General features: G+C 43.0%; 1 protein-coding gene and 1 long non-coding RNA gene across 3 annotated transcripts; one reads left to right on the top strand and one right to left on the bottom strand.

The window, feature by feature from the left end:
- Positions 1–594: 594 nt before the first annotated feature.
- Positions 595–16379, top strand: ATXN3 (ataxin 3). Its single transcript, XM_056546285.1, has 11 exons — positions 595–755; positions 1748–1912; positions 2384–2428; positions 4721–4806; positions 4928–4994; positions 5837–5924; positions 6713–6842; positions 11546–11715; positions 13096–13219; positions 14883–14941; positions 15471–16379. The coding sequence occupies exons 1-11, from the start codon at positions 732–734 to the stop codon at positions 15560–15562; spliced, it is 1050 nt and encodes a 349-aa protein (XP_056402260.1). The 5' UTR covers positions 595–731; the 3' UTR covers positions 15563–16379.
- LOC130295479 (uncharacterized) lies at positions 15859–22832 on the bottom strand. Of its 2 annotated transcripts, none has more exons than XR_008848848.1 (3): positions 21740–22530; positions 21475–21608; positions 15859–15998 (listed from the first exon to the last, which is right to left on the bottom strand). It is a non-coding gene; the product is annotated as an uncharacterized LOC130295479 (long non-coding RNA). The 2 variants fall into 2 exon arrangements; XR_008848849.1 differs by lacking the exon at positions 15859–15998 and adding an exon at positions 19412–19662 and having other exon boundaries at positions 21740–22832.
- Between the last annotated feature and the right edge of the window lie 732 nt (positions 22833–23564).

Raw genomic sequence — 23564 nt, 5'->3', positions numbered from 1 at the left:
ACAGTCTGAATACGCTCCTATGTGCAGTCTGAATACGCTCCTATGTACAGTCTGAATACAATCCTATGTGCAGTCTGATTATGCTCCTATGTACAGTCTGAATACGATCCTATGTGCAGTCTGAATACGCTCCTATGTGCAGTCTGAATACGCTCCTATGTGCAGTCTGAATACGATCCTATGTGCAGTCTGAATACGATCCTATGTGCAGTCTGAATACGATCCTATGTGCAGTCTGAATACGCTCCTATGTGCAGTCTGAATACGATCCTATGTGCAGTCTGATTATGCTCCTATGTACAGTCTGAATACAATCTTATGTACAGTCTGAATACGATCCTATGTACAGTCTGAATACGATCCTATGTACAGAATGAATACAATCCTATGTCCAAAACGAAGCAGCTGCTCGATATTCGATGATCATTGGATTTCAATAAATTTTTAACATAAGATTAAAAAAAAACGAAAAATATGCACATGGTGAAAAGCCGTAAAGATGTATCGTGACTTGCTGCCCAATGTAAATATGGCCGATAGGAACGTAGGACCTGGATGACGTCAGACGTCGTCGGAGACGCCATGTCATGTGATCTCAATCCGGTCACCTGATCAAGCCATAGCCGAACGTTCCACGTGATCTCATTCGGAATCGTCGATTGGACAGAACGTTACCGGCACTGCCGTGACGTAAGCAGGAGGGGTGTGGCCGGCAGCGGAGACAAATAATCATGGAGGTTATCTTTCATGAAAAAGTAAGTTGTGATGTGAGGGAGGAGGAGGAGGGGAGCGGAGGGGAGCGGCGGGGACCGGGGGAGGACGCGGCGGGGACCGGGGGATGGAGCGGCGGGGGGCGCCTCACGGGGCCATGTCTGTCCGGGCTCCGGAGTTATCACCAGTCTTCATGGCGCCGGCTCCACCAACATAAGAGTCTACAGCTGTGTTTCCCAACCAGGGGGCCTCCAGCTGTGGCCAAACTACAGCCAAAGGCTGTCCGGGCATGCTGGGAGTTGTAGTTCATGCTGTGAGTTATGGTTTGGCCACAGCTGGAGGCACCCTGGTTGGGAAACACTGGTCTACAGGATCTACAGGCCCTGCTGTAATAATTGTGAGGAAATGTGCTGAACCTGTATCCTCCATGTATCTAATCCTGTATCCAGAATAGAGGCGCACAACTGGGTCCTAGAGCCTCCATGTATCCCAACTGTATCTCATCTTGTATCCAGGCTAGGAGGTGACGGACCCCTCTGACACGTGTGGGGGACGGACCCCTGTGACGCGGCGTGTTGGGGGCGGACCCCTGTGACGCGGCGTGTTGGGGGCGGACCCCTGTGACGCGGCGTGTTGGGGGCGGACGGACCCCTTTGGCGTGTGTTGGGGGGGGCGGACGGACGGACGGACCCCTCTGGCGCGTGTTTGGGGGGCGGACGGACCCCTCTGGCGCGTGTTTGGGGGGGGGCAGACAGACGGACCCCTCTGGCGCGTGTTGGGGGGGGGGGCGGACGGACCCCTCTGGCGCGTGTTGGGGGGGGGGGGCGGACGGACCCCTCTGGCGCGTGTTGGGGGGGGGCGGACGGACCCCTCTGGCGCGTGTTGGGGGGGGGGGGCGGACGGACCCCTCTGGCGCGTGTTGGGGGGGACGGACGGACCCCTCTGGTGCGTGTTGGGGAAGGGGGGTGGACGGACCCCTCTGGCGTGTGCGTGTAAGTAACGGCCCCTCTAACATGACCCCCATTATATTTTTCAGCAAGAGGGCTCCCTGTGCGCCCAGCACTGCCTCAATAACCTCCTGCAGGGGGAGTACTTCACCCCGGTGGAGTTGTCGTCCATCGCCATGCAGCTGGATGAGCAGGAGCGGATGAGGATGGCGGAGGGCGGCCTCACCTCTGCGGAGTACAGGACCTTTATGGAGGTAACACTGGTGTTATGGGGTCCACTCACACTGCCCCCTGCAGGCACAAGGAGGTTAAGAAAAAGAGAAACAGAGCTAATGTCTTCCAAACACAGCGCCTCCCTGTCCTCAGGTTGTGTACGGTATTACAACTTGGCTCCATTCACTTCAATGGAACTGATGTGCAGTAACCCTTATAACCTAAGGACAGGGGGGGCGCTGGCTTTGGAGGATAATAGCTCTGCTTCTTTATTACCAGATAAAAGCGAATACTTACATTTAAAAGGCTTCATTTCCTGCTCCACATCCCAGCACCCGTCTGTAAACTAATTGGGGAATTTTGTCAACATCTAGAAACTGTGTCCTGGGGACTGATGAGTCTCTGTCCCCTTTTACATCTGGTCCCTTTTACAGTTTTGCCCCAGACTGGTGGAAGTTGCTGTCGATGATGTCTGCATTATTACTGACTATTCCACATTTTCCTTATTGCAGCAGCCGTCTGGTAACATGGACGACAGCGGCTTCTTCTCCATCCAGGTGAGTCTTATGTACAAAACTGGGGGGGGGGGGGGGGGTGCAAAGAGGGAGTATTACCTAAACTATTATTATTTTTTTTTTTTTTTTTTTTATGCCATACACAAAATACCAAATATATATATATATATATAACAGCAGCAGTATACAGATAGAGCTGGAGGGGAGGTGTATAACTACTATATATCCTGATCCCATAGAGATAGCAGCAGTATACGGATAGAGCTGGAGGGGAGGTGTATAACTACTATATATCCTGATCCCATAGAGAGCAGCAGCAGTATACAGATAGAGCTGGAGGGAGGTGTATAACTAGTATATATCCTGATCCCATAAAGATAGAGCTTTAGGGGAGCAGCAGTATACAGATAGAACTGGAGGGGAGGTGTATAACTACTATATATCCTAATCCCATAGGGATAGCAGCAGCAGTATACAGATAGAGCTGGAGGGGGGGGGGGGGGTTGTATTACTACTACTACTAGCCTGATCCCATAGAGATAGAACTGAAGGGGAGGTGTATAACTACTTTATATCATGATCCCATAGAGAGAGAAGCAGCAGTATACAGATAGAGCTGGAGGGGATTTGTATAACTATGATATATCCTGATCTTCTAGAGAGAGCAGCAGTATACAGATAGAGCTGGGAGGGGAAGTGTAGAACTGCTATATATTCTGAAACACCAGTGTTTACCAAGCAGAGTTCCTCCAGCTGTTGCAAAACTACATCTCCCAGCCATTGGCTATCCGGGCATGCTGGGAGTTGTAGTTTTGCAACAGCTGGAGGAACTCTGCTTGGTAAACACTGGTGTTTCAGAATATATAGCAGTTCTACACTTCCCCTCCCAGCTCTATCTGTATACTGCTGCTCTCTCTATAAGATCAGTATATATAGCAGTTCTACACCTCCCCTCCCAGCTCTATCTGTATACTGCTGCTCTCTCTATAAGATCAGGATATATCTTAGTTCTACACCTCCCCTCCCAGCTCTATCTGTATACTGCTGCTCTCTCTATAAGATCAGAATATATAGCAGTTCTACACCTCCCCTCCCAGCTCTATCTGTATACTGCTGCTCTCTCTATAAGATCAGAATATATAGCAGTTCTACACCTCCCCTCCCAGCTCTATCTGTATACTGCTGCTCTCTCTATAAGATCAGAATATATAGCAGTTCTACACCTCCCCTCCCAGCTCTATCTGTATACTGCTGCTCTCTCTATAAGATCAGAATATATAGCAGTTCTACACCTCCCCTCCCAGCTCTATCTGTATACTGCTGCTCTCTCTATAAGATCAGAATATATAGCAGTTCTACACTTCCCCTCCCAGCTCTATCTGTATACTGCTGCTCTCTCTATAAGATCAGAATATATAGCAGTTCTACACCTCCCCTCCCAGATCTATCTGTATACTGCTGCTCTCTCTATAAGATCAGAATATATAGCAGTTCTACACCTCCCCTCCCAGCTCTATCTGTATACTGCTGCTCTCTCTATAAGATCAGTATATATAGCAGTTCTACACTTCCCCTCCCAGCTCTATCTTTATACTGCTGCTCTCTCTATAAGATCAGAATATATAGCAGTTCTACACCTCCCCTCCCAGATCTATCTGTATACTGCTGCTCTCTCTATAAGATCAGTATATATAGCAGTTCTACACTTCCCCTCCCAGCTCTATCTGTATACTGCTGCTCTCTCTATAAGATCAGTATATATAGCAGTTCTACACCTCCCCTCCCAGCTCTATCTGTATACTGCTGCTCTCTCTATAAGATCAGAATATATAGCAGTTCTACACCTCCCCTCCCAGCTCTATCTGTATACTGCTGCTCTCTCTATAAGATCAGAATATATAGCAGTTCTACACTTCCCCTCCCAGCTCTATCTGTATACTGCTGCTCTCTCTATAAGATCAGAATATATAGCAGTTCTACACCTCCCCTCCCAGATCTATCTGTATACTGCTGCTCTCTCTATAAGATCAGAATATATAGCAGTTCTACACCTCCCCTCCCAGCTCTATCTGTATACTGCTGCTCTCTCTATAAGATCAGTATATATAGCAGTTCTACACTTCCCCTCCCAGCTCTATCTTTATACTGCTGCTCTCTCTATAAGATCAGAATATATAGCAGTTCTACACCTCCCCTCCCAGATCTATCTGTATACTGCTGCTCTCTCTATAAGATCAGTATATATAGCAGTTCTACACTTCCCCTCCCAGCTCTATCTGTTCTCTCTTCCCCGGGGTTCGGTTTTTCACTCGTTTCTTCTTGTTCTCTCTGAAGGTTATAAGTGACGCACTAGGAGTCTGGGGCCTGGAACTGATTCTCTTCAACAGCCCCGAGTACCAGACCCTCGGCATCGATCCCATGTAAGACCCCAGGTTACTGCTGTATGACCGCGCTCGCTGAGGCTTCGGCGCTGAGTGCGACCATCGAGGTTTAGTTTATAGGAAGATCTCATTTCTTTTTCTGTTCCATTTTTTATTGCAGAAATGAACAAGCCTTTATCTGTAACTACAAGGAGCATTGGTTTACTGTACGGAAGTTAGGAAAACAGGTGAGTTAGTGATGGGGCACGAGATGGTGAGGGCAAGACTGCGCCAAACTTCTGCTATAATGTCTGTGAGTCAAGACGCGGCCATATAGAGTCCTGTTTAATGGTTTATATATTGATTTCTTACATGCAATGAAGATGCCATATACAGCACCGTATACAGACCGTAGTCACTCTAGCGGCGGATTATGAACCCATAGAAATGTCATTGTCATATGTGGGACCCCATGACCGATACCCAGTGTCTATGGCGGCATTAGATGTGTAGGAAGATGTGCTGATGATATATACATTTATAAGTATCAGCACATGGTGGCGGTCATATAAATACCACGTAAATTTACATTTAAAGGGGTACTCTGGTGGAAAACTATTTATTTAAAATCAACTGGTGCCAGAAAGTTATACAGATTTGTAAATTACTTCTATTAAAAAAATCTTAATCCTTCCAGTACTTATCAGCTGCTGTATGCTCCACAGAAAGTTGTGTAGTTCTTTCCAGTCTGACCACAGTGCTCTCTGATGACACCTCTGTCCATGTCAGGAACCGTCCAGAATAGCAAATCCCAATAGCAAACCTCTCCTTCTTTAGACAGTTCCTAAAATGGACAGAGGTGTCAGCAGAGAGCAATGTGGTCAGACTGGAAAGAACTACCCAACTTCCTGGGGAACAAACGGCAGCCGATAAGTACTGGAAGAATTTAATATTTTTTAATAGAAGTAATTTACAAATCTTTATAACTTTTTGGCACCAGTTGATTTAAAAGAAATTGTTTTCCACCGGAGTACCCCTTTAATTTCGTTAATTTTTCAAGGGTTTTTAATTCTTTTTCCAATTTTTGCAGTGGTTCAACTTGAATTCCCTGCTGACCGGCCCCGAGCTCATATCAGACACCTACCTTGCACTCTTCTTAGCTCAGCTACAACAGGAAGGTAACGCGTCACCTTGTTTTCTATGTCACTTCTGGGGTAACTGGGCGGATTCTGCCCCACAAATGTCTATGAGATCCCTCATCCCCGCGCATGGAGCCGCCTGTCACAGTCTATTCTCACTATATATCCTAAGTGCCCTCCTCTTCTACTGATCCAGAGCGGGAACCATCCCCGTCCCTGCCGCATAAACCGAGGAGATGGAGACGCGTCTCCTGTATTCAGAATATAGGACCCGGGGTGAAGACTTTCTGGATACATTGTATATAGTGACCGGGGGTGAAGACTTTCTGGATACATTGTATATAGTGACCGGGGGTGAAGACTTTCTGGATACATTGTATATAGTGACTGGGGGTGAAGACTTTCTGGATACATTGTATACAGTGATCGGGGGGGGTGAAGACTTTCTGGATACATTGTATATAGTGACTGGGGGGGGGTGAAGACTTTCTGGATACATTGTATATAGTGACTGGGGGGGGGGGTGAAGACTTTCTGGATACATTGTATATAATGATCGGGGGTGAAGACTTTCTGGATATATTGTACATAGTGACTGGGGGTGAAGACTTTCTGGATACACTGTATATAGTGACTGGGGATGAAGACTTTCTGGATACATTGTATATAGTGACCGGGGGTGAAGACTTTCTGGATACATTGTATATAGTGACCGGGGTGAAGACTTTCTGGATACATTGTATATAGTGACTTACCTCTGTACCTATCTATCGGACATGGATGACATTGAGCTGTATTCTGGCTTTCATTGTGAATCCTTTTTCTAGGTTATTCCATATTTGTAGTAAAGGGAGATTTACCGGACTGTGAAGCGGATCAGATCCTGCAGATGATTCGGGTGCAGCAGATGCAGCGGCCGCGGCTCATAGGAGAGGATGCAGCGCTAAGAGACCAAAGGTAAGAAACTCCCATGTCTCTAAATTAGTATTTCCCAACCAGGGTGCCTCCAGCTGTTGCAAAACTACTACTCCTAGCATGCCCAGACATGAAGCGAGCGCAGCCAGGACCAACCCGCTAATGGCAGACATCAGCAATCCCGCTTATGTTCGCCATTAACCCCTTAGATGCCGTGATCAATACTAATCATGGCACCTAAAACAGTTGCAGTCTTTCTGAGACTAATCGGACTACCCTCAGCGCGGTGACACGGTCCAATGAGTCAATATGGAGGCTGAAGCTCTCCTCGTCTGCTCCACGGCCTGGGATCTTCTTGTATGGTCAGCCTTAGTCCTTAACCACTTAAGGACCTAGGGCGTATGGATACGCCTTGACGTCCAGGTACTTAAGGACCCAGGGCGTACCGGGGTGACTGCTGATATCAATCAGCAGGCACCCCGCACAAATGCCAAGGGGGGTCATTAGACAAGGGTATAGTGAGCCTGAACACCCCACACGTGTTTGACGAATTTTCATTAAAGTTGGATGGGAAAATGAAAAAAAAAATTTTTTCACTAAAATGCTGGTGTTAACCTAAATTTTTCATTTTCACAAAGGAAAATAGGAAAAAAGCCACCCCAAATTTGTAACCCCCATCTCTTCTGAGTAAGAACATACCCCATATGTGAATTTAAAGGGCTCTGCGGGCGAACTACAATGCTCAGAAGAGAAGGAGCGCCATTGGGATTTTGAAGAGAAAATTTGTCCGGAATTGAAGGCCACGTGTGTTTACAAAGCCCCCATAGTGCCAGAACAATGGACCCCCCCCTCATGTAATATAATAAGGGGTACAGTGAGAATTTACGCCCCACAGATGTCTGACTGATTTTTGGAACAGTGGTCCGTAAAAATGAAAAATTTAATTTTTTATTTGAACAGCCCACTGTTCCAAAGATCTGTCAAACGCCAGTGGGGTGTAAATACTCACTGCACCCCTTATTACATTCTGTGAGGGGTGTAGTTTCCAAAATGGGGTCACATGTGGGGGGGTTCACTGTTCTGGCACCACGGGGGGCTTTGTAAACGCACATGGCCTCAGACTACCATTCCAAACTAATTCTCTTTCCAAAAGCTCAATGGCGCTCCTCCTCTTCTGAGCATTGTAGTTCGCCAGCAGAGCATTTTACGTCCTAACATGGGGTATTTTCATACTCAGAAGAAATGGGGTTACAAATTTTGGGGGTCATTTTCTCCTGTTACCCCTTGTAAAAATGTAAAATTTTGGGGAAAAATTGCATTTTAGTAAAAAAAAAAAAAAAAATCCATTTACACATCCAACTTTAACGAAATGTCGTCAAACACCTGTGGGGTGTTAAGGCTCAGCGGACCCCTTGTTATGTTCCTTGAGGGGTGTAGTTTCCAAAATAGTATGCCATGTGGGTATTTATTGCTGTTCTGGCACCACAGGGGCTTCCTAAATGCGACATGCTCCCAAAAAAACATTTCAGCAAAAGTTGCTTTCAAAAAGCTAAATGTGACTCCTTCTCTTCTGAGCATTGTAGTTCGCCCGCAAAGCATTTTACGTCCTAACATGGGGTATTTCCAGAAGAGATGGGGTTACAAATTTGGGAGGGCATTTTCTCCCATTACCCTTTGTAAAAATTGTACATTTGGGGGGAAAACTGCACTTTTTTTTTCCATTTACACATCCGATTTTAACGTAAAGTTGTCAAACACCTGTGGGGTGTTAAGGCTAACTGGACCCCTTGTTACATGCCTTGAGGGGTGTAGTTTCCAAAATGGTATGCCATGTGGGTTTTTCTACTGTTCTGGCACCATAGGGGCTTCCTAAATGGGACATGCCCCACAAAAACCATTTCAGAAAAATTCACTCTCCAAAATCCCATTGTCGCTCCTTCGCTTCTGAGCCCTCTACTGCGCCCGCCGAACACTTGACATACACATATGAGGTATTTCCTTACTCGAGAGAAATTGGGTTATAAATTTTGGGGGCTTTTTCTCCTATTACCACTTGTAAAAAATCAAAAACTGGGTCTACAAGAACATGCGAGTGTAAAAAATGAAGATTTTGAATTTTCTCCTTCACTTTGCTGCTATTCCTGTGAAACACCTAAAGGGTTAATACACATACTGAATGTTATTTTGAATACTTTGAGGGGTGCAGTTTTTATAATGGTGTCATTTGTGGGGTATTTCTAAGATGAAGACCCTTCAAATCTACTTCAAAACTGAACTGGTCCTTGAAAAATTCCGATTTTGAACATTTTGTGAAAAATTTGAAAATTGCTGCTGAAATTTGAAGCCTCTGGTGTCTTCCAAAAGTAAAAACTCGTCAATTTTATGATGCAAACATAAAGTAGACATATTGTATATGTGAATCAATGTATAATTTATTTGGAATATCCATTTTCCTTATAAGCAGAGAGCTTCAAAGTAAAAAAAAAAATGCAAACTTTTCAATTTTTTCATCAAATTTTGGAATTTTTCACCAAGAAATGATAAAAGTATCGACAAAATTTTACCACTAACATAAAGTAGAATATGTCACGAAAAAACAATCTCCGAATCAGAATGAAAGGTAAAAGCATCAGAGTTATTAATGCTTGAAGTGACAGTGGTCAGATGTTCAAAAAAATGGCCGGGTCCTTAAGGTATATTTGGTCTGGGTCCTTAAGGGGTTAACCCCTTCCTCACCCATGACATACATGAACGTTATGGGTCGGGTAGGCGGACATTACGGGGGCCCCGCGGGTCGGGTGCGCCTCATGACCGGGAGATGTCGCTGCTATCAGCACCTGACATCTGCCGGTAATGACGGACTTCGGCTATCGCGCCGAGGTCCGTCATTTAACTGGTTCAGTACCGTGATCTATACAGATCATAGCATGTAAACACTAAATGCCGCTATTCCCTGGCGTCTAGTGGTCCCATAGGGAAGCCCGAGGTCTTATCTGCTCCTCGGCATCTTCACTGGCTCTGAGATTGCTTAATGCTCACTTAGGCAGCCCTCAGCAATCGAGCACAGATTTCATAGATCAATGTACAGTGGTCCCTCAAGTTACAATATTAATTGGTTCCGGGACGACCATTGTATGTTGAGACCAGAACTCTATGGAAACCTGGTAATTGGTTCTAAAGGCATCAAAATGTCATCCAAAAATAGGAAAAAGTGAGAATTAAAGAAAAATAAGTTAATAGCAAATATAGATAAAAGCAAATCCTTACACATAAAAGTAATAAAGATCTGCTGGGAGCTGTAATCACTGTCTATGTCAGTGTTTCCCATGAATGGAGCCTCCAAAACTACAACTCCCAGCATGCCCGGACAGCCAAAGGCTGTCCGGGCATGCTGGGAGTTGTAGTTTTGCAACAGCTGGGGGCACCCTGCTTGGGAAACACTGGAGCTTCTTCGGGGTCCTGTACAGTACACGCAGTGTCCTAAAAAAGTAACATGGAGTCGCCCTCACCTGGTGTCTAGAGGAGCAGGTAACCCTGGGACAGGTAAAGTGTACAGAACATGTAATACCTCCCTGTACTGTAGGGGGCGCTACCAGACACCAGTCAGTGCATACACTTCAGTAATACAGGTAAAGAGTACAGAACATGTAATACCTCCCTGTACTGTAGGGGGCGCTACCAGACACCAGTCAGTGCATACACTTCAGTAATACAGGGGTTTTTACCAGTGAATGTCCATTCTTATTGGTCGGTTCTTCCAGTCATTGACACGTTTCACAGATCTGGACTGTCTGTACATTGTATGTTGAGTCTGGTTTCAACTTACAATAGTCCAGAAAAGACCATTGTATGTTGAAACTATTGTATGTTGAGGCCATTGTAAGTTGAGGGATCACTGTAATGCAATAGCATCGGATGATGGCTGATGATAAGCACCTTGGGGGGCCATAAAGTGTGTATAAAAAAGTTTTTTTTTTTTTTTTTTTTTATATATAAAAAAAATCCCTCCCCTAATAAAAGTTCAAATCACCCCCCTTTTCCCATTTTTTAAATAAAACACTGTACAAACAAAAAAAATACACACACATATTTGGTATCGCCGCATGTGTAATTGTCCGAACTATTATGTTTCTAATTCTGCACAGTGAACAGTGGAAACGTAAAAAAATTCCAAACAGCAAAACTGCTGATTTTTGGTTACATTACATGCCAAAAAAATGTAATAAAAAGTGATCAAAAAATCTAAATTTGCTGGGTCATGAAGGGGTTACAGGTACTCCAGTGGAGAAAATTTTTTTTTTTTTATATCAGCTGGCTTCGGAAAGTTTAAACAGATTTGTAAATTACTTATTTTTTGGAAAAAAAAAATCTTAATGCTACCAGTACTTATCAGCTGCTGAAGGTGAGTTGTTCTTTTCTGTCTGACCACAGTGCTCTCTGCTGACACCTCTGTCCATGTCAGGAACTGTCCAGAACAGGAGAGGTTTGCTATGGGGATTTGCTCTGGACAGTTTCTGACATGGACAGAGGTGTCAGCAGAGAGCACTGTGGTCAGATTGAAAAGAACTCAACTTCAGTAGCTGATAAGTACTGGAAGGATTAAGATTTTTTTTAAAAGAAGTAATTTACAAATCTGTTTAACTTTCTAGAGCCAGTTGATATGAAAAATATTGTTTTTCACTGGAGTACCCCTTTAAGGAGGATCTTTGCTGATGTAATGGAATCTCCTTGTAATTGTTGAGCAGTTCTCAGAGAAGCGTCCCCGGCATGGAGGAGCCTCAGGTGTACGATGGATCCCCCATGATGGACGAGGATGAAGAGAACCTGCAGAAGGCGCTCGCTCTCAGCAGACAACAGATAGACATGGAGGACGAGGAGGCGGATCTACGCAGAGCAATACAACTCAGTATGCAAGGTACCGTACAGCGAGCGGGCAGTAACGCAGAGCGTCTTCGTAAGATACATTGTATATCCTCACTGTTGCTTTCTGCCAGTGAATGGATACATCTTGAGCAGTTTTTCAAAACCAGTGTGCCTCCAGCTGTTGCAAAACTACAACTCACAGCATGAGCGACAGTGCTGAAATACTCTGTGCTGCTGAAGCCTGAGGTTTAATCTCTCCACCATATGGGATTGTGTATCTAGACCTAGGTTGGTGTTTCCCAAACAGTGTGTCTCCAGCTGTTGCTAAACTACAATTCCCAGCATTATCGAAGACTAGATGTCATTGCATCACAGCCTCAGCTTTTTGACATTTCAGGGCAGGCTGAGTTTTCACACTCTTAATCAGTGTTTACCCAACCAATGAGCCTCCAGCTGTTGCAAAACTACAACTCCCAGTAGTTTGGCAACAGCTGGAGGCATTCTGGTTGGGAAACACCACCCTACGTCTAAATGCACCAGGTGACTAGATGTAATTGCACCAAAGCCTCAGCTTTGTGACATTTTAGGGCAGGCTGAGTTTTCACATTCTCCCAGCCGAAGGCTGTCCCGGCAGGCTGGGAGTTGTAATTTTGCAACAGCTGTAGTCACACTGGTTGGGAAACACCGTCCTATGTCTAAGTGCGCCATCCCATAGCCTATAGAGAGATTAGACCTCAGACTACAGCAGCACTGAGTATTTCAGCACAGTCTCTTTGGCTGTCCGGGCATGCTGGGAGTTGTAATTTTACAACAGCTGGAGGCACCCTGGTTGGAAAACACTGATCGAGAGCATGAAAACTTAGCCTCAGCTGAGGCTTTGGTGCAATTACATCTAGTCTTAGATAATCCTCTGTGAGCTATTTACAGCTTAGTTATCCCCTGTCCTGATAATTTGTTACAATGTATCAGTCTAGAGCAGTGTTTCGCAACCAGGGTGCCTCCAGCTGTTGCAAAACAACAACTCCCAGCATGCCTGGACAGCCAAAGGCCAGTGTTTTCCCAACCAGGGCCCTCCAGCTGTTGCAAGACTCCCATTACCAGCATTGCTGGACAGCTGTAGGGCAGTATTTCCCAACCAGGGTGCCTCCAGCTGTTGCAAAACTACAACTCCCAGCATGCCCGGACAGCCTTTGGCTGTCCGGGCATGTTGGGAGTTGTAGTTTTGCAACAGCTGGAGGCACCCTGGTTGGGAAACACTGGTCTAGAGGCCAGGCTGTGTACCTGGCGGAGGATTGTCTGGACAGGATATGAACCTCAGCAATACAAAGTATAAGATGCCACCAATGTCTAATGTGTCCATGGGTGGTCTCTGGCGCCCCCAGCAGGATCCCTCCATCCCAGCCATATTACTATACTGTGTGTTCACTTGCAGGAGGACCTAGGAGTGAATACACAGAAACCTCACCCCCCAGCGTGCCACAAACCTCAGGGACCTCCAACCAAGAATCGCTGACACAGGAAGAACTGCGCCAAAGACGACAGATGTATTATGAAAGGTGAGAAATCAAATCAGTTGTATCTATTGTTATATTGTGTCACCGGAAACAGCAATTCTACACAAGATAGATTGATATATGTAGGGTCAGACGGAGGTCACTGTGTATATATACATTACTGATCCTGAGTTATATCCTGTATTATACCCCAGAGCTGTACTCACTATTCTGCTGGTGAGGTCACTGTGTACATACATTACGTTACTTATCCTGTACTGATCCTGAGTTATATCCTGTATTATACCCCAGAGCTGTACTCACTATTCTGCTGGTGAGATCACTGTGTACATACATTACGTTACTTATCCTGTACTGATCCTGAGTTATATCCTGTATTATACTCCAGAGCTGCACTCACTATTCTGCTGGTGGGCTCACTGTGTATATACATTACATTACTTATCCTGTACTGATCCTGAGTTATATCCTGTATTATACTCCAGAGCTGTACTCACTATTCTGCTGGTGAGGTCACTGTGTACATACATTACTTATCCTGTACTGATCCTGAGTTATATCCTGTATTATACCCCAGAGCTGTACTCACTATTCTGCTGGTGAGGTCACTGTGTACATACATTACTTATCCTGTACTGATCCTGAGTTATATCCTGTATTATGCTCCAGAGCTGCACTCACTATTCTGCTGGTGAGGTCACTGTGTATATACATTACATTACTTATCCTGTACTGATCCTGAGTTATATCCTGTATTATACTCCAGAGCTGCACTCACTATTCTGCTGGTGGGGTCACTGTGTACATACATTACATTACTTATCCTGTACTGATCCTGAGTTATATCCTGTATTATATCCCAGAGCTGTACTCACTATTCTGCTGGTGAGATCACTGTGTACATACATTACATTACTTATCCTGTACTGATCCTGAGTTATATCCTGTATTATACTCCAGAGCTGTACTCACTATTCTGCTGGTGAGGTCACTGTGTACATACATTACTGATCCTGAGTTATATCCTGTATTATACTACAGAGCTGTACTCACTATTCTGCTGGTGAGGTCACTGTGTATATACATTACATTACTTATCCTGTACTGATCCTGAGTTATATCCTGTATTATACTCCAGAGCTGTACTCACTATTCTGCTGGTGGGGTCACTGTGTATATACATTACATTACTTATCCTGTACTGATCCTGAGTTATATCCTGTATTATACTCCAGAGCTGTACTCACTATTCTGCTGGTGAGGTCACTGTGTACATACATTACTTTACTTATCCTGTACTGATCCTGAGTTATATCCTGTATTATACTCCAGAGCTGTACTCACTATTCTGCTGGTGAGGTCACTGTGTACATACATTACATTACTTATCCTGTACTGATCCTGAGTTATATCCTGTATTATACTCCAGAGCTGTACTCACTATTCTGCTGGTGAGGTCACTGTGTACATACATTACATTACTTATCCTGTACTGATCCTGAGTTATATCCTGTATTATACTCCAGAGCTGTACTCACTATTCTGCTGGTGAGGTCACTGCTGCTCTGGAGTATATAACATCAGTTGTAATTTACACTATATAGTAATGCCGGGTAAAGTTATTCTCAGGACTCTTTATCCTGTATTGTTGATCTGTTTATTACTTCTCATCTATTGTGTAATTCTCCCCAATATTCTCATTCAGACAACAGCAAATAAAACAGGAGCAGCGCTCAGAAGGGAACAACAGCGCAACAGACACAGGTAAGTGGTGTCCACCATGTATAATACCTGGAAATACACAGGCTTATCAGTGATGTCACCGCTGATCTCTAGTGATGGATAGGATGTATTCTCAGTGATGTCACCGCTGATCTCTAGTGATGGATAGGATGTATTCTCAGTGATGTCACCGCTGATCTCTAGTGATGGATAGGCTGTATTCTCAGTGATGTCACCGCTGATCTCTAGTGATGGATAGGCTGTATTCTCAGTGATGTCACCGCTGATCTCTAGTGATGGATAGGCTGTATTCTCAGTGATGTCACCGCTGATCTCTAGTGAATGGATAGGATGTATTCTCAGTGATGTCACCACTGATCTCTAGTGATGGATAGGCTGTATTCTCAGTGATGTCACCGCTGATCTCTATCCTGTATTCTCAGTGATGTCACCGCTGATCTCTATCCTGTATTCTCAGTGATGTCACCGCTGATCTCTATCCTGTATTCTCAGTGATGTCACTGCTGATCTCTATCCTGTATTCTCATATATAATTATTCTTCTCCTTCAGGTTCAGGGATGAGTGAAGAGGATATGCTCAGAGCCGCCATGAATATGTCTCTGGATACGGGAGGAACCAAATCTGTGACTCAGGATAAATGACCATGTGGCCCCCGGCCGTCCGCTTTAAACTGTCCTGTGTGACTGGCGCCGCTCGTCATGCAGATAGCGAGGATGTACATATTGGATCTGTTGTATGGACGTGCGTCGGCTGTGGAGATACTTGATGCTTTTATGAATGTCTTTTTAAGCGTGTTCTGTGTTCATTATTCTTCTGTATTCACTACTGGAGCTGCCGTTTCCGCCTCCTCCCGCTCGTTCATACATTGACGCTGAGAGTCTGAACGTCACATGACCAAAGCCCAACTCCCTCCCCCTCGCGGGCGGCCATAGAGGTGAAGACCAGCCATGTCTGACATGCTTTGTCCTTGGGTCTCCTGTCTGTGTCCCTGTACTTCCTATAGGGGGCAGCGGTGCGGAGGCAGGAGTAGCGTATTCCGAGGCCCCCGCTTGCCGCTGTCCATGCATTTGCGCTAGACTGAAAAAAAAAAAAAATGACGACGTGGTCACATGATGTCACGAAGAAGTCACGGTGCAGGCGCTGTTTACTTCACTATTCATGATTGGACAGCGGCATGCTGGGAATTGTAGTTTTGTAACAGCTGGAGGCACGCTGGTTGGGAGACACTTACCTAAGTGAACCTCCATGTGTTGCAAAACTACAACTCCCAGCATGCCCGGACAGCCGTTGGCTGTCCGGGCATGCTGGGAGTTGTAGTTTTGAAATAGCTGGTTGGGATACACTAGATTAGAAAACTATGGCTTTTTTCTTTTTGAAACAGCGCCACAACTGTCTGCAGGTCACATCTGGTATTGCACCATTCAATTTAAAGTTTTCCATGAGAGCAATACCTTAAAGGGGTATATATCCACATAACTTTTTTATGTGGATATATATATATATATATATATATATATATAGCTCAATCAACTGGCTCCAGAAAGTTAAACAGATTTGTAAATTACTTCTATTAAAAAAAATCTTACTCCTTCCAATAATTATCAGCTGTTGAAGTTGAGTTTTCCTTTTCTGTCTGGCAACAATGCTCTCTGCTGACACCTCTGTCTGTCTCGGGAACTGCACAGAGTAGAAGAGGTTTGCTATGGGGATTTGCTTCTATTCTGGACAGTTCCCGAGACAAGTGTCATCAGAGAGCACTTAGACAGAAAAGAACAACTCAACTTCAGCTCATAAGTACTGAAAGGATTAAGATTTTTTTAATAGAAGTAATTTACAAATCTGTTTAACTATCTGGAGCCAGTTGATGTACCCTTTAAAGGGGTACTCCGCTGGAAAATATTTTATTTATTTATTTCATTGTTTTTTAAATCAACTGGTGCTAGAAAGTTAAACAGATCTGTAAATTACTTCTATATAAAAATCTTAATCCTTCCAGTACTTATCAGCTGCTGTATGCTCCACTGTAAGTTGAATTTCCTGTCTGACCACAGTGCTCTCTGCTGTCACCTCTGTCCACTTTAAGAACTGTCCAGAGTAGGAGCAAATCCCCATAGCAAACCTCTTTGTCCATGTCAGGAACTGTCCAGAGTAGAGGTGTCAGCAGAGAGCTCAGTGGTCGTGACAGAAAAGAAATCCCAAAAGAAAATAATTTCCGAAGGATAAAAATTTTTTTAATAGAAGTAATTTACAAATCTGTTTAACTTTCTGGCACCAGTTGATTTAAAAAATAATAAAATAAAAGTTTCCCATCGGAGTACCCCTTTCATTTTAGGCTGTGCTCACACTTTGTATAAGGAAGAAAAGAGGGGCTGCCTATACCTCAAGGACAGTAATTTGAACAATTTAATAGATTTAGGCTGAGACCGTGCTTCAAATATTCATAATATAAATGTATTTAAAACATGAACATCAAAATGCAATATGTAAAAATATATACAGAAAAATCTATACAGAAATATATACGGGGGGATATAGAGATATATATAATAGACATGGTATTTTTTTGTATATATTTTTACATATTGCATTTTGATATTTTAAATAAATTTATATGTAAAAGTATATACAGAAAAATTATATATATATATATATATATATATATATATATATATATATCCCCCTGTATATATTTCATAGATTTTTCTGTATAGATTTTTACATATTGCATTTTGATGTTTTAAATAAATTTATATGTAAAAATATATACAGCAAAATCTATGAAATATATACAGGGGATATATATATATATATATATATATATATATATATATATATATATATATATATATATATATATATATATATATATATATATATATATATATATATATATTATAGTGTGTGTGTGTGTGTATATGAATATAAAGAGAGATGGGATTTTTCTGTATTTTACATATTGCATTTTGATGTTTTAAATAAATTTATATGTAAAAATATATACAGCAAAATCTATGAAATATATACAGGGGATATATACATATATATATATATATATATATATATATATATATATATATATATATATATATATATATATATATATATATATATATATATATATATATTATAGTGTGTGTGTGTGTATATGAATATAAAGAGAGATGGGATTTTTCTGTATTTTACATATTGCATTTTGATGTTTTAAATAAATTTATATGTAAAAATATATACAGCAAAATCTATGAAATATATACAGGGGATATATACATATATATATATATATATATATATATATATATATATATATATATATATATATATATATATATATATATATTATAGTGTGTGTGTGTGTATATGAATATAAAGAGAGATGGGATTTTTCTGTATTTTACATATTGCATTTTGATGTTTTAAATAAATTTATATGTAAAAATATATACAGAAAAATTATATACATACGGTAACATTTTTCTGTATATATTTTTTACATATAAATTAATTTAAAACATCAAAATGCAATATGTAAAAATGAATACAGAAAAATCCCATATATAGGAATTTGCAAATCAGCTCATTACATCACCTTTTCAGGCGATGTTCCCTGGTATCAGCTTAGCTCCAGTTATGGAATATAAAAAGCTAATCGGAATTAATGCCAAGCCAGAACTCTCTCTCCAGAAGGATGGGTCTCTCTTTCCTTCTGGAGAGAGAGTTCTGGTTTGGCATTAATCCCGATTAGCTTTTTATATTCTGTAACTGGAGCTTAGCTGATACCAGGGAACATCGCCTGAAAAGGTGATGTAATGAGCTGATTTGCATATTCCCCTACCCAGAATGCCTGCGGAGTGCTTAGTGGCCCTTGAAAACTCGCCCTGAGTTAAATATATATATAGTTTGTGTGTGTGTGTGTGTGTGTGTGTGTGTGTGTGTATGTATATATGTGTGTATATATCTATATCCCCCTGTATATATTTTTACAGATTGCATTTTGATGATTATGTTTTAAATAAATTTATATTATGAATATTTGAAGCACGGTCTCAGCCTAAATATATTTATTCAAATGACTGTCTTTGAGGTATAGGCAGCCTCTCTTTTCTTTCTTATACAAATAATTACTATACACCTGGGTATAGGTGTTTTTGCCTACTCTGTCTCGGCCAGTATTTAATTGTGAGCTGCACCATTTTCAAAATTTGTGTTCACAATTTGCTGCTAATTATTGGTACTAGAGATGAGCGAACTTACAGTAAATTCGATTCGTCACGAACTTCTCGGCTCAGCGGTTGATGACTTTTCCTGCATAAATTATTTCAGCTTTCAGGTGCTCCCGTGGGCTGGAAAAGGTGAATACATTCCTAGGAAAGTCTTTCCTAGGACTGTATCCACCTTTTCCAGCCCATGGGAGCACCTGAAAGCTGAACTAATTTATGCAGGAAAAGTCATCAACTGCCGAGCCGAGAAGTTCGTGACGAATCGAATTTACTGTAAGTTCCCTCATCTCTAATTGGTACCAAAATTTATTATTTCATTCTGGGACGTGCACAGACATTTTGGGGGGGCTGAACTTAAAAAAGAAAGGGAAAAAAAAAAAAGCCACTTGTTATAAGTGCTCAGGGCACTTAGGGGAAGAACGTCAATAGTGCGCGTCCCTGATTTCATTTATTTTTTGCCATATTTTACCGTAAATGACCAAAATTCCTGTAGAAATTCTGTGTTCTACCGCCATCTCAGTCATCTGCGGCAAAAAAAGAAAAAAAAAATATGTGCTGTTATAAGTAGTTGTTTCACTAATAAGCGTCCCTATGCCAGTGTTTCCCAACCAGGGTGCCTCCAGCTGTTGCAAAACTACAACTCCCAGCATGCCCGGACAGCCGACGGCTGTCCGGGCATGCTGGGAGTTGTAGTTTTGCAACAGCTGGAGGAACACTGGTTGGGAGACACGGTCTAAGAGAGATGTCAAAAGATTTGAACCCGACACATTTCTTTCCTATACAGTAGATTCCTCGGGGAACATGAACTGTTGCCACAGCACAGCAAAATCTAATGGAATACATAACAATAAGGGTACGAGTAAACAGCGAGGTGATGTGATGCGATGCCATATGCCTAGTGCATGCATGTCAGGGCATGCTGGGAGTTGTAGTTTTGCAACAGCTGGAGGCACCCTGGTTGGGAAACACTGTTCTATGCTAATACTAAGGCTGCTGTGTCCACCGTCTATGGCTGCCATCATCATATGGTTCTCCCCCCGCCCCGGATCATGTGAGGGCCCCCCGGTTCTGGTGCTGTATTCCCCCTTCCCCTCCCCCCCCCCCACCACATACACTTTGCTTGTAGAATCCTTCCTCCTTTGGTGTCTTACAAAACGATCTACATCAATAATAAAGAGCTAATTTTATCTTTTCACTAAAACGTGATAGTGAATTTTAGAGGGTGAACGGGTGCGGGGTCACTGGGCCGTCTCCAATCTGTGCCTCTCCAGTTGTTGCAAAACTACAACTCCCAGCATGCCTGGACAGTCGTCGTAGTTGTGCAACAACTGGAGAGGCACTAATTGAGGAACATAGACATATAGGTTGTGATATAGATATATAAAATGTATCTATTATATAAATATTTTATTTATAATTTATATATTTATTTATTTTTAAAATATATTGAATATACATATGTTTGTCTGGTAGCGCCCCCTACAGTACAGAGAGGTATTACATGTTCTGTACTCTTTACCTGTATTACTGAAGTGTATGCACTGACTGGTGTCTGGTAGCGCCCCCTACAGTACAGGGAGGTATTACATGTTCTGTACTCTTTACCTGTATTACTGAAGTGTATGCACTGACTGGTGTCTGATAGCGCCCCCTACAGTACAGAGAGGTATTACATGTTCTGTACTCTTTACCTGTATTACTGAAGTGTATGCACTGACTGATGTCTGGTAGTGCCCCCTACTGTACAGGGAGGTATTACATGTTCTGTACTCTATACCTGTATTACTGAAGTGCATGCACTGACTGGTGTCTGGTAGTGCCCCTTACAGTACAGGGAGGTATTATATGTTCTGTACTCTTTACCTGTATTACTGAAGTGTATGCACTGACTGGTGTCTGGTAGCGCCTCCTACAGTACAGGGAGGTATTACATGTTCTGTACTCTTTACCTGTACCAGGGTTAGCTGCTCCTTTGGACACCAGGTGAGGGCGGCTCCATTACTTTTTTAGGACACTGTGGACTGTACAGGACCCCGAAGAAGCTCCTGTCCTCTACATAGACAGTGATTACAGCTCCCAGCAGATCTTTATTACTTTTATATATAAGGATTTGCTTTATCTATATTTGTCATCTACTTATTTATCTTTAATCATCACTTTTTCCTATTTTTGGATGACATTTTGGGGCTTCAGAACCAATTACCAGGTTTCCATAGAGTTCTGGTCTCAACATACAATGGTTTCAGCATACAATGGTTGTCCTGGAACCAATTAATATTGTAACTTGAGGGACCCCTGTATGTATGTGTATATAGATATATAGAGAATATACATACATAGAATCGGTGTTCCCCAATGTTCACTACCCTCATGCTTGTGATAGCATGTTACGCCACTGTTCACACTTATCGTCCGCTCGCTTCTCTTGTGTTGTTCTCGCTTCTGTACTTCAGGGTTAATTTTAGCCGATCTGATCAAAATAAGGAAAAATAATAATGTTGATAAAACCATGTGCGGCCTGAGTCCAGGAAGTGTTATCAGAGGCACAGAAGCCAGATCTCCCCTTACAATACATTATCAGGATCTTTAGGGGGCTGATACCTCTGCGGTGACATCACAGGGGGCACAAACTTGTGGGCAGAGAAGGAGCCGCCGCAGCCAGGGAGGATCTGTGGGTGAATATGGAGCCGACCACACAAATACCAAGAGAACCACTGTATCCAAGCTTATCATGTGTGATACTGTTCACTGTGTCTAAGCCTCTGGTATGATCTTCTGTATCTAAGCCTGTGACGTCTGATGGTCTGCTCTGTCCCAGCCGCACATTTCATCCTGTCTGTTGTATCTAAGCCTGAAATGTTTGTTATTGTCTGCCGTATCTAAACTTGTAATGCAAGATATAGTCTATTGTATCTAAGCCCTTCATGTGTGATCCTGTCCGCTGTATCTAAGGTTCTCGTGTGTGTGATCACATCTGGTATATCGAAGCCTCTCTTGTGTAATCTTGTCTACTGTATGTGAGCCTCTGATGTGATACTGTCTGCTGTATCCAAGCCTCTTGTGTGTGATGCTGTCTGCTGTATCTAAGCCCTTTATGTGTGATCTGTCTGCTGTAACATAGGCTCTGGTGTGTGTGTGTGATGCTGTCTGCTGTATCTGTCTCTCTTGTGTGTGTGATGCTGTCTGCTGTATCTAAGCCTCTTGTGTGTGATGCTGTCTGCTGTATCTAAGCCTCTTGTGTGTGACGCTGTCTGCTGTATCTAAGCCTCTTGTGTGTGACGCTGTCTGCTGTATCTAAGCCTCTTGTGTGTGACGCTGTCTGCTGTATTTAAGCCTCGTGTGTGTTACGCTGTCTGCTGTATCTAAGCCTCTTGTGTGTGACGCTGTCTGCTGTATCTAAGCCTCTTGTGTGTGATACTGTCTGCTGTATTTAAGCCTCTTGTGTGTGGCGCTGTCTGCTGTATCTAAGCCTCTTGTGTGTGACGCTGTCTGCTGTATCTAAGCCTCTTGTGTGTGACGCTGTCTGCTGTATCTAAGCCTCTTGTGTGTGACGCTGTCTGCTGTATCTAAGCCTCTTGTGTGTGACGCTGTCTGCTGTATCTAAGCCTCTTGTGTGTGACGCTGTCTGCTGTATCTAAGCCTCTCATGTAGAAGAAAGGAAGGAGTCCAGCGTGGTATATTGAAAGCAGGTTGTGCGGTTTATTATAACAAGCACACAGTAAACAATAAATTAATGATAGTGACGCGTTTCGGTCGCACCCGGCCTTACTCATGGTATGCCACCGGCTGAAACGCGTCACCATCATGTATGTATTGTATACTGTGTGCTTGTTATAATAAACCGCATGACCTGCCTTGAATATACCGCGCTGGACTTCTTCCTTTCTTCTACTTTGCCTCCGGTGAGGTCGCGGTGGGTTGTCCTGGGGGAGGTAACTACTACCTTTCTTTTCGTAACCCACTTGTGTGATTTTTCTGCTGTATCTAAGCCTCTGATGTCATCCTGTCTGCAGTATCTAAGTCTCTGATGTTATTCTGTCTGCAGTATCTAAGCCTCTGATGTCATCTTGTCTGCTGTATCTAAGCCTCTGATGTGATTCTGTCTGCAGTATCTAAGCCTCTGATGTCATTCTGTCTGCAGTATCTAAGCCTCTGATGTCATTCTGTCTGCAGTATCTAAGCCTCTGATGTGATTCTGTCTGCAGTATCTAAGCCTCTGATGTGATTCTGTCTGCAGTATCTAAGCCTCTGATGTGATTCTGTCTGCAGTATCTAAGCCTCTGATGTGATTCTGTCTGCAGTATCTAAGCCTCTGATGTGATTCTGTCTGCAGTATCTAAGCCTCTGATGTGATTCTGTCTGCAGTATCTAAGCCTCTGATGTGATTCTGTCTGCAGTATCTAAGCCTCTGATGTGATTCTGTCTG

Source organism: Hyla sarda, chromosome 11 (assembly GCF_029499605.1).
Source record: "Hyla sarda isolate aHylSar1 chromosome 11, aHylSar1.hap1, whole genome shotgun sequence".
NCBI lineage: Eukaryota > Metazoa > Chordata > Amphibia > Anura > Hylidae > Hyla > Hyla sarda.
The sequence above is the reverse complement of the archived record's forward strand: the minus strand, read 5'-3'. Positions and strand labels throughout refer to the sequence as shown.

Coding starts and splice junctions, on each gene's coding strand:
- ATXN3 (XM_056546285.1), top strand. CDS start 732: ATGGAGGTTATCTTTCATGAAAAA. Junction 6,843..11,545: donor GCAGCGCTAAGAGACCAAAG/GTAAGAAACTCC, acceptor ATTGTTGAGCAG/TTCTCAGAGAAGCGTCCCCG. Junction 11,716..13,095: donor AATACAACTCAGTATGCAAG/GTACCGTACAGC, acceptor GTTCACTTGCAG/GAGGACCTAGGAGTGAATAC.